Source organism: Ceratotherium simum, chromosome 23 (assembly GCF_057802395.1).
Source record: "Ceratotherium simum simum isolate JZ-2026a chromosome 23, ASM5780239v1, whole genome shotgun sequence".
In the NCBI taxonomy this organism is placed as follows: Eukaryota; Metazoa; Chordata; class Mammalia; order Perissodactyla; family Rhinocerotidae; genus Ceratotherium; species Ceratotherium simum.
This window is the reverse complement of record NC_141922.1, coordinates 12,677,474-12,689,746: the sequence shown is the minus strand read 5'-3', so window position 1 is coordinate 12,689,746 and position 12,273 is coordinate 12,677,474. Positions and strand designations below refer to the sequence as shown.

The following is a 12,273-nucleotide window of genomic DNA, read 5'->3' as shown; positions in this document are numbered from 1 at the left end:
ATTCATTGTTGACTCCTTAACTTCTTTGCCAATATCACAGGCAATGATGGCCTGATGCTGTGAGTAGAGCAGACCCAGCACTGTTGAGCAAGAAATGACTTTATTGCCTTCCTTGGAATGGTTAGGGGGAAAAAAAAAAAAAAGGTTGAACATAACTTTGGTACTGAATAATCAAACGAATAACAAAAAATACTTAGGAACAGTTAAAACTCACAATCATCCTGCTTTCTTTTCTTTTCTTTTTTTTTTGAAAGTAAGTTGCACTGTAAAGAAAGCCTTTATCGGGCCAGCCCCGTGGCTTAGTGGTTAAGTGCGCACGCTCTGCTGCTGGCAGCCCGGGTTTGGATCCTGGGCGCGCACCAATGCGCCGCTTCTCCCGCCATGCTGAGGCCGAGTCCCACATACAGCAACTAGAAGGATGTGCAACTATGACATACAACTATCTACTGGTGCTTTGGGGGAAAAAATAAATAAATAAATAAAATTTAAAAGAAAGCCTTTATCATTAATACATTAACTACTAAAGGACATTCAAAGTAGATAGAGGGAATAGAATGTATAAAGGCATGGAAGCCAGAAATAGCCTTTGCTCCAGGAAGAACAAATAATTTCTTATGTGTGGAGCTGACACTGATTAGGAAGGCATCTTTAACCAGAGGAAGGATGAGTTCAGAGAGATTGGTATGTCAACTGAAGAAATATTTTTCATAATTAAAAAAAATTCTATCTACTAAGCATATGCTATGAACCAAACCTCTGAGAGGCACTTCACATAAAAGTCCATGCACTTAAAACCTTGCCACAAACATAGTAAAAACAACATCAATAAAATAGATCATGTCCGCATTTCTCTGGCTTCTCACCACTAAGAGGCAGCATTCCCTAGACATATTCAAACACGATGCACTTCTGGGAGGAAACAGCTCATCACTTCACCTCTGGGAACAGTGACCACACAAAGGACTTTAGAGGGAGAAATTCAAAAAACGAGAAAGACTGGTTTAGAAAACCGATAAAAGTGAAAACGCAGCAGGATTATAGATTAGTGGTCTGAAGGAACAGAAGAAAAGCGAATTTGATTTTTGCTCTATATGTTTGTTTTACACTGACATTTTTATATAACAATAGCTATATTAAATAAGACTTTTCCCTACTTTCTCTCCCTGACTGGAATTTGATGATTTACACATTTAACTTTTTTATTTTGAAAAAATTATGGACTCACTAAAAAAGTTGCAAAAATAGTACAGAAAGGTCCCTTGTACCCATCACCCAGTTTCTCCCCACGGTAACATCTTACATGTGCTATACAGTACATTACCAAAACCCAGAAATCAACATCGCAAGAGACGGTCAACTACACTACAGACCTCACTTGCATTTCACCAGGTTTTGCACGCACTTATTTTTTTTCACATGCCTTTTATATCGCTCTACAACATTTATAGATTAGGACAACCACCACCACAGTGAAGATAAAGAACTGCTCCGTCAGCACAAAGAAACTCCCTTCATAGTCAGATCCCTGGCTGCTTCTCCAACCCCTGGTAACCACTGACATGTGGTCCATCTCTATAATTCTGGATGACTTAGATTTTAATCAGAAAAATACATAAATGGCAAGGTTATCCTACTAAAAGTCACTCTTCTATGGAACTTCTTGTTTTCACTTTAAGGTGTCAAAACACCACACTGGTAGGAAGAACATGAAACTAAAAGGTAAAAGACCTTCTTGTATAGTCCTACTGGACACACAAGTCCCTGATCCTATTCCTGCCCAGGACCTGGGTTCCCATCAAGCAGATGTCTCAGCACGGGCTCTCACAACAGGCAGAGGACAAGACTGCAAGGCGGAACAGGGCTGAGCTGCCAAGGATGAGAAATCCATCACAGGGGGTTCCTTGGAAAGTCACATTCTGTCATACTTCTGAATCTAACTTGTCCCGACTAGGGAAAGTGTGTATGCTCTAATGCCAACACTGAGTGAAATCTAGTGAAATATAAAGTTGCTTAGAACATATGATTTCATCTATTTGGGGGGGGGGGTGCAGAAAAGAGGAGCAGAAAGATAAATCCCAAATATCAATGATGGTTATCTCTGGGTAACGGGAATATAAAAGAGAAACTGCAACTTTCTCTTTGTATTCTAAATTTTGCCACTAGGCATGTGTTCTTTTTATAATAAGAAAAAAATAAAGTCCCCTGTAGTGGCTATTAATGCTACAGCAGTATTACAATTAATGTAGTTTACTAATACAGTAACAATCCTCGGTGTTTGACTCAGGGACTTTGCAGTTTACAAAGTTTCTCATGTGGGCAATATGATTTGATCCTCACACAGCAATAGGGTAGGTGGGGAAGGTACTTTTCCTCATTCTCCCAGTGAGGAAATTCACGCTTATAAGCCAGGCAATGTTAACCCATCAGAGCCTTTGATTTCTGACATCAGTGGTTCTCAAGGTGTGGTCCCTAGACTCCTAGAGGTCCCCAAGGTCAAAAGCATTTTCATAATAATGCTAGGAGGTTTTATCTGACTTTTTCACTGTTTTGACATTTGCACTGACAGTGCAAAAGTAGCAGAGGCGAAAATGCTGGTGTCTTACTGTGAATCAAGGCATTGCCACAAACTGTAGTCACTGTATTCTTCACAGTCATGGTCTTGCAGTAAAAAAAGAAAACGTTGGGGTCGGCCCCATGGCTGAGCGGTTAAAGTTCTGCATGCTCCACTTCGGCGGCCTGGGTTCACAGATTCAGATCCTGGGTGCAGACCTACACAACTCGTCACCCATGTTGGGGTGGCGACCCACATACAAAATAGAGGAAGATTGGCATAGTTGTTAGCTCAGGGCTGATCTTCCTCAGCAAAAGAGAAAAAAACAAAACAAAACAAAAAAGGTTGTCTTCATTTAAGAATGCCCATGATGAAATAGCCAAAATTATGGATTTTATTACATACCAGCTCTTGAGTATACCTTTTTAATATTTTGTTTGCTGAAATAGGATGTATGCATAAAGCACTTCCAAGGCATACCAAAATACGATGGTTATCTTGAGAAAAAGCACTTATGCAATTTTCTGAGTTCCAAGCTAAACTAGCTGGTTTTGTTTGTGATATTTTTAGTGGAACATCATTTTTTTCCTTGAAAGAATGACTGACAAACTATGGTAACGAGATTTGGTTTAGGGTAAATGTTTTCTCAAAAATGAATAAAGCAAGCCTGTCACTACGAGGTAAACAAGTGACAGTATTTGTTGCTTAGGATAAAATTGGAGCTTTCAGAGAAAAGTTAAAATTCTGGAAAACTTGTATCTGTTGCCATGAGTTTGACAGCTTCCAAATCCTTAAAGAACATTTACATAGTTTCAGATTCACATGCTACTAACTTTTAAGAAACTACCATTTGTCAAGTTTTGATATAGTATCAAAGAGGAATACTGATAATTACCTGAAAAGGCTCTTAAAGTACTCCTCTCTCTTCCCGATATATAGACACCTGTGTGAGGCTGTATTTTTTGTCTATTTAAACCAAAACAACCTATTGCAACAAAATGAATTAATAGATTATAAAATTTCTCAGAATATGGAAAGAAATAGTCCACATAAACAGAAACTCTTTGGTGTCCTCAATAATTTTTAAGACTGGAGTCCTAAGACCAAAAGTTTGACTCTCTCAAACACTCTCGCTCTTTCCAATACACTATAGGTCACTGATGAGTGAAATCAAAGGGAAAAAGTAGACAAGAAAGTACTGTGCAAGCTAAACACAAATAGGAACTCGATGACTACTGGTACAGGTTCCAGTTGCTGTGTCAGGTGGGCTGTCAGCGTCCACACAGCCTACAAAGGCAACGTCATTACTCTGTAATTGGTGGGGTGGCATTGCTGATCTGTAGGCAGGGAAGTGAGCTCAAGCCCGAATTCCACTACTTCCCAGGCATATTACTTTTTGGAGATTTGGTGCACATATCTGTAAAATGAGATATGACTACCCACACCTGCCTTTACACTGGGAGTTGCCAAAAAGATCCAATGAGAAGATGTAAACAATTAATAAAACCTTGTAAATATTAAGCAGGTACTGTGCTTAGTAATTTACTTCCATGATCTCAATGAAGTCCCACCACTACCAAGAAACAGATACTATTATTATTTCTTTCTACAGATAAGAAAATCTAGCATTAAAGAAGTTAAGTGATTTGCCTAAGGCTATAAAGCTAGTAAATTGGGAGCTGGAATTCCAGGTCTGATGCAGACCGAAACCGATACTCCTCCCCCCGCCTACATTTCACAGCCTCTCTCATCCTATATTACAAGACAAGACAACGTTTTACAAAGACTATTTTCTAGTATGTGGAGAGGATGGGCAGTAAGAAGAGCAAATTACTTTACACCTGACTTGGTGCATCGACTCAAGTATGAGCTCACAGAGGAACCAGCTACGACTGCAACCCTCTCTGCAGTGCTCAGATACCTGTTACAAGTTAGAAGCTGGTTAACAAGAACCAGCCTCAGCCCTGGCTGCTGTTAACACCAGCATCCGTGTAGCTCTCGGGATTTTTCATGTAACCCATGATACTTCCACAATCACTGCAAGTTCATTCAGAAAAAGAAAAGCGAACATCTACATGGTGACTGAGATCGTCACCATCACTTAGTGGGCCGATATTTCTCCAGACCAACCCTTCAGAAACTCCTAAACATAATAGGCGTGCAATACCTACTGCTTACAAATAACACAAATAATGAAAGGTTTTGTCTATCTAGAGTTAGTCAAAAGCAGAAAACTAGACCTGACCCCAAAATCTACACTTTCTTTTTTCTTCCACCAAAATAAGAAATATTTTAATACAGACTTATAATACCTGTTTCTAAGTCATATCTTAATTGGAAAATGACATTTTTCCGTGTTTACCATAGCCCTTGGAACACAAAAGACATTTGGTATTTGTTAGTTGAACTGGGGGTATAATTTAGAAAGTCTAAAAAATATCAAACTACCTCCTTTTATCTTACTCTCTAAATTTCAGCTGTATTCATTATTGCTTAATATTTCCAGCCTTCACTAGCCTAAGAGAATAGGATTTTCAGGAATCTCCTGAGAAATACTGTTCCCTTAGGATTGGTTCCAGAGCTTCAACGTGGGGGGCGCTCCCCCAAACTCGTCATCCAGGCTCTGTAGGTGCTGCAAGGTGACCCAGAAATTCCTCCCTCCCTGGGGGGCCTTGGCTTCCCCTGAGCCCTCTGCTCCAAGGCGTGGCCCCATCAATCTGCCTGGTTTGCTTTTCCCTTTCCTGGCAAAACATAAAAAGGGAAGCAGCAAGTTGCTGACTGTTCCCAGGCTGTATAAACTCCTGGGACTGACTTCTTATTCCATCAGAACCGTGTTCCCTTAAGTAATCAACTACAGTACAGAGGGATTCTTCTAACTGCTCCCTCATCAGGAATGCCACTACTATCTCCAAAGGGAAAAGGTTTTATTTTTTTAAATTAATTGAATTGGATCTTCCAGCAATTTCCTTCAGATCTTTCTTAGACTTCTATTCCTTAAAGGAGAGTAGCTATGGAAGAAGGAGGCCTGCAGCCTGGGGTAGTTTAGGGGAGTCGCTACATTAGCACATCTTCTTGTTAGGGAAACACAACCACCCAAGCATGAGGTGACAGAGGTGGCACAGAGTAGGGTGGTAAAGACGACTGATTCAGAGACAAAATGTTTGGGTCCACGTCTACTCACTAAGTGTGTCTGAAAAAGTCACATAATCTCAGTGTGCCTCAGTTTCCTCATCTGGATTAAAGGTATAGTAACAATAGGATTGTTCTAAGTCGTTAAATGAGATAATCCACATAAAGCACAATGCTAGGTTCATCAAAGCATTCAATAAATATCAGCATTTTTGTGTGGAGGTAAGCAAATGTATTCGATAAGCCAATGTAGACAATGAACGATGCTCGAGTGGCCACTGACTTACACGGATGGCATATATCCACACAGTGGGAAGGAACCTACAGTGTAGGAAAGTGATGACTCTTGACTTCCACTAAATACACTTGGTCTCCTGGAAGCTAAAGGTTAGCAAGATATTCCTGCTAAAGCGCCTATCTCAGGGAAAACAGAACTTCCTCTCCGAGCAAGTCATGTACCAGTTGTTACCAAAGTGAACTGTCAGAGTCTTGTTTCACTTCCCTTCTTCTCACACCACTCTTTGAGCAATCCCATCAGCAAAAAGGCAGGCAATACCCAGAGGAAGGAGAAATGAGGGCCCCCTTCTGAATGAAGGAGATTTAAATAACCTAAGATTTAAAGGAATATCGTGGATTTGTCAAATAAACCCCAAAGTGTAGGAACATGTATGTCTTAAGTTCAAAATTAGCCTTTCTCAAGTTTTTGAAAATGAGACATATTTCTATTTTCAACCTTTATTTTAATATTAGTAATCACTGTGTGAGACTAATTCAATGGCATAAACCACCAAAAGGGTGGTGGGCACAATCTGATGATGCCCAGACAATACTGCCTGGCATATAGGTGTCCCCCTCCAACTTTGTGTCTGCCTTCTAGGGTCAGCACCCCTAGCGTCCCACATTTTTAGGGATTCTTGTCATCTACTTGTGGTTTGGGGAAACCACAGATTCCCCAAATCTGAAAATCTTTTTCTTGGTTGGGGGTTAAAAGGATGTGGGGAGTTGAGGGAGGTTAATTATTTGTAAATCAGCCCAAAACGCATGATCATCTTCACTAGCGAGGTGTGAGGTGTAAAATTCACAATGTGTATTTCCAATGTATGTTTGACACAGAAATTATCATCACTCTTTCAAGTAATTAAAAGGCAAAAGTTGCTCAAAGTTATCTAAAGCAAAGACAAAAACCAAAACAATGGTAGAATGTGGAAGAGAATTCAGGTTAACCAGTTTCTCTCAGATTCAATAAATCTACCCTGCTATCAGGGTACAAATTCTAGGAATCACACAATGATATTTTCTTTAAATGTGACTCCATACCTGGGACAGAAAAGCTTTTTTCTTTTTATTTTTTTATACCCCCAGGACAGAGGGTTGAGGAGAGGATTATTAAATTGTTCTCTCTATGATTTTATTATACCTTGGTCAGACTGTAATTTTTAAAAATCACTTATGAAATGGCTTACCAGATTTTTCAGCAGTGTAGACAGTTCCTTGGTAAGTGTAGAAAACTTGACAAAAGCAGTGCCAAGATCTGGGTTGTCTCGACTTAAAAAATTACTCCCAAACTTATCAAGAACTTGTGCATAGTTTTCTTCATTTTGTACATGATCTATAAAAGAAGAAGAAAGGAGTCTGAGTTATTATTTGCCACAATGACAAGTTATTTTGAACACTGATTGATCCCGAGAAACTCTCAAAAAGAAAGCAAAGAGAAACAGCATCAATTATTTACTGAACATGTCCAGAAGGTGGTTAGCAGTGCGCTGAATGTTCTCACTCTGTTAAAGAAGGTTTCCCCTTTGTCTTTCACTGTATTTAGCTCACTTATATCCCAATTAATCCAGACTCCCCATAGGTTGAGGTGTCAAATTACCAAGACATTTTCAAGCAATTAAGAAACTATGATTATCAGGGAACAAGGAGAACATTCTCCTCAGAAAATCAATCTTGGAATGCAAAAGAAAAATCCATGGGTTCATTCTTTCTCTGCAACTAATCTTAATTTCCTCTAATTGTGTCTGAGCCCCAGGTCTGAAGAATAGCATTTTTTGTGTGTGTGTGTGAGGAGATCAGCCCTGCGCTAACATCCGCCAATCCTCCTCTTTTTTTTGCTGAGGAAGACTGGCCCTGGGCTAACATCCGTGCCCATCTTCCTCCACTTTATATGGAACACCGCCACAGCATGGCTTGAAAAGCAGTGCGTAGGTGTGCGCCCGGGATCCGAACCAGCGAACCCCTGGCCACCTCGGCGGAGCGCACGCACTTAACCGCTTGCGCCACCAGGCTGGCCCCAAGAATAGCATTTTTAAGATGCTTTTTCACACACTATCTCTTGGTGCAAACTGCGCAGGCGTGATCAGATGGATTTAGGTTTGAAGTTAGTTTCACCACCTATAAGTTTGCTACCTTATCAGTTGTTTAACTCCCATGCCTACTATCCTAGCTGGCACATAAGAGGTGTTAATAAAATAGCTGTGAATAAATTTCCTCACTTGGAGCTTTGGTTTTCTGATCTGTAAAATGAGACTAATATTTACCTTACAAGATTGTGGTGTTGATGATACAAAGCATACAAAAGTTCCTCAGGAGAGACAATGTTCCATAAATAATAACCACTCCCACCTCCCTGAAACACTTTATTTACTTGGCTTCCAGGACACCATACCCTCTTGACTGTCCTCCTATCTGAGGGCTGCTCCTCTCTATTGTCTTTGCTGGTTCTTAAACTCCCTGACCTCATCATGTTGGAGAGCCCTGGGCCTCAGTCTCTGGGCCTTTATTCTTCTCTATGTATGCTCACTCTCTTTGGGATCTCACCTAGTCTTATGGCTTTAAAAAACTTCTATTTTGGGGCTGGCCCCATGGCATAGTGGTTAAGTTCTGCATGTTCCGCTGCAACGGCCCAGGTTCGCGGGTTCAGATCCCAGGTGCAGACCTACCACTCATCAGCATGCTGAGATGGTGACCAACATAAAATAGAGGAAGACTGGAACAGATGTTAGGTCAGGGCTAATCTCCCTCAAGCAAAAAAAAAAAAAAAAAAAGAGGAAGGTTGGCAATGGAAAAAAATTTCTATTTTTAGAACTGACAACTCCCAAATATTTCCAGCCCAGACCCGACCCCTGAAATATAGAGATATATCAACTACCTAGGCAATATCGCCACTTGGATGCCTAATAACTATGTTCAATCTCATGCTTGAAACAAACCTTTGATGTTCTGCCCCAACCCTCTTTTTTCTCCAGTTCCCCATCTCAGCCAGTTAAGGGAAAATACATTCTTGTAGTTGTTTAGGCTGAAACCCATCAAGTCATGTTTGATTTTACTCTTTCTTATGTCCCAGAGGCAATTTACTGGCAAATCCTGTTGCCTCTCCCTTGAAAGCATATTCAAAATCTGACAACTCCTCACAATCCCCATGGCTATCAACCTTACCCAACATCATCTCTTGCCTTGTTCACTGCAAAAGCTTTCTGCAAGAGTCTCTTTGTTGCAGCTCTTGCTTCCCTACAGTCTATTATCAACACGGCACCCAATGTGATCCTGTTAAATATGCATCAGATCCTGTGACTATTAGGGCAGACATTATGGATATGGATAACCGACATCCAGGTTCCCAACCTTTGCAGGCTTATGGAGGGGAGTATTGCACATCCCCACACTCTTGAAGTAATGACACGTGGAATGTGGCTTGCACTGACCAAGGAAACGTGAATGGAGGGGATGTGTATCACTTGCACATGGAAACATTTCAGATGCCTCCACTCAACTCTCCACCTCTCTCTTCCTCTGATGTGGATACAGGGAAGCATGAATTTGTATGGAGGCCCACAGTAGATGTATAATATTTATTGAACGAATAAATGAACAAATAAGTATTTAATAAAATCATATCTTTAAAGGCTTAATTCAAACATCATCATCTTCTTCATAAAGCCTTTCCTCAGTTGGCAATGATCCTTCCTTGCCCATAATTCTCTGTACCTCTACTGCAACATCTTCTACTACATCATATCATATTCGTATGACTACAGATCTTTCCCTGCCACCAGACCACAAGAAGCAGGGATTACGTCTGGCTTACCTCTGCACTCTCACCCAGCAAACACCACTGTGTATTTTCAGTGAGCTAGCCTTATGAAGCTAGGGCTCAGTAAATATTTGTTGACTTGCATTTGTTGATTTTCTTTTCAGGAATTTAAGATACATTCTCTTCTTCAATCTCCTAGGTTGTTCAATAATTGAGATGAAATTTAAAAATATTTCTCTCTCAAACACACCCTTCATACCAGCATGAGAGCAATGGGACTCATGAAACAGAACATGAGTCTGGACTGGGGAACGTCCCAGGAAGGAAAGATGTCTAAATACGATGAAGGAAACAGTGTCACAGCAGTTCAGTGAAGTGGAATGAGGCCCTAGCAGCCTTCTCATCACCACCACATGAAAAATTCATGATGCCTACAGCGGATGTCAGCATTTCGGGCTGAGATATTAAAAGAGATAAAATGCAGCTCTGGTTATTGCTCAAGTTCACTCAGAGAAGAGGTTCAGAAAAACACAGAAGAAAGATCCCATCAGCTCGACAGATAGGATGCACATGTTTGATCTCCCTCATAAGCTGGAGGTACCCTGATACCTTCCGTCTGAGGCCAAAGAGCCTCACCTCACCACTGAGAATCCCATTCCACCAGACACTCTTTTTCTGCTTCTGGAGATCAGCAAAAATAGAATTCAGCTGCCTGTTCATTTCAACTGCTTTCAGGGGAAGTGTCCAGTGGTAAAACCTAAGTATTAGGCTTTTGTTTTGAAATCATAAAATATTTCAAATGATATATATCAAAATGTTTAGATTAACAGAATACCCACATACCCACCGAGTTAAGAAATGAAATATTATAGAATGCATCCTCTCTCTCTCATCCCCGTCCCTCTACCCAATCCCCAATCCTCTTCCCTTCTTCCCTAGACACAGCCATTATCCTGAATTTGGATTTTCATGCAGAGGTTAGAAAGAATTATGGGAAGCCCTCAGTCTATCAGGCATGATGGACTCAGTGAAAAATAAGGTAGACTTGGCTAAGGCAGAGACAGGCCACAGAAGGGAGCACTGGCATTTACTGAGGACCTTCTCTGACCCAAATCCTTTTCACAATATCATATTTAACCCTCACCAGAACTCTGCAAGGGTAGAATTATGCTTATTTGGCAGATGAAACATAAAATGTGATGTGTGAGAGGAAGAAGATGAAACTGGATAAGTGTAGGCTAGATCCTGAGTCCTGTATGTTTTGCTAATTCCACAAATGAATAACTATACAGTGATATACATATATTTGTGTGCAAAAGTATGTGTGTGCATATATACTAATCAAATACATATATTTGATTACATACATATTTATAAATATGAAATTTCCTATTGTAGACATACATTTTAAAATATAACAGCTAATTTAGTGATATATATCTTGGAATAATACTAATAATCCTCTTGAGGGTAGAAATGATGGGAATTAAATGTCAGGTGCTCAAAATAGTGCCTGGCATGTGGCACATGCCCCCCAAAAATCAGCCATTATTACCTCTGATTAGTTATAATACAGAGATGCGTGTAATATCAAACAGCATAGGAACGTGTGTCTTACATGTTTTAAGTCTTTTTTTATATACCATACTATAAATCTAATATTGACAATTCACTAGAAAGATTATACAAATACACACATCCCCCCTTTGCACAAAATTAAGGGTTTACCAAGCAGGTTTTCAACAGGTACACAGAGAGAGGGCAAGGAGACATGATTCTGGTGGAGGAGAGACAAGGGCAGAGGCAGGAGGAGGGACAGATTACAGAGTACAGTAAGCAATCTAGATGGAATATAAATTCAGGGGTTGAGGGAAGAAGAGGGAATAAAGGGCTTTGGTGGGGGCAGCACTCACAGGCCTGGGTGGGATTGAATGAGAGGGACTGAGGAGGCAGAGAATGGCCTGATCAGTCCACGACATTTCAGAGAGCAGGATAAAGCTCTGTTTTAAGATCTTTACTACATCCAAGTGCTAGAAGACTTTTGGGAGGTTGGTAAAGTGGGGGCTGGGGAAAGTAGGTGAGGATGGAGATAGGATAAAAGAAAAGGATAGGGAAAGGGAGAAACTGGATCCATCCATTATGGAGATCCATGCTTTTCAAATATTTGGGAATTTCTGGCATTCATGGAATTGTTGCAGAATGTAAGATAATTCTAAGAGCTAGCTGACTCCTTTCAGTTATGAAAAAAGAACAAAATAATATAGTTTTGCTAACTGAACCAGAAAGGGTCACTTAGTCAGGATTTCAACTGCTAGCATTTCTTTGGGGAGATGACTAACATATACCAATCACCTAGTATGTTCCACGCAGCTTGAAAAGGCCTTTACAGACATTCCAACATTTAACTCGGCATCAATTCCTAAGTAGGACTGACTATTCCAGCAATAACAGTGGTAACAGCTAGTCTGTTGAACATTCGGTGTACGCCAGTCACTGCACTTAGGAATCTACATACATCACTTCATTTACTCTTACTACAAGTCTATGAGATACGTACTGTTAT

At 40.3% G+C, this 12,273-nt stretch overlaps 1 protein-coding gene across 3 annotated transcripts in view; it reads right to left on the bottom strand.

Moving 5' to 3' along the window:
- ASAP1 (ArfGAP with SH3 domain, ankyrin repeat and PH domain 1) overlaps positions 1-12,273 on the bottom strand; it is a 352,794-nt gene that overhangs the window by 123,117 nt on the left and 217,404 nt on the right. For all 3 annotated transcript variants that reach the window (XM_087447447.1, XM_087447446.1, XM_087447448.1), the window contains one exon: positions 7,144-7,289. In XM_087447447.1, the coding sequence (XP_087303573.1) occupies positions 7,144-7,289 (146 nt within the window). The remainder of the gene's footprint in view (positions 1-7,143; positions 7,290-12,273) is intronic.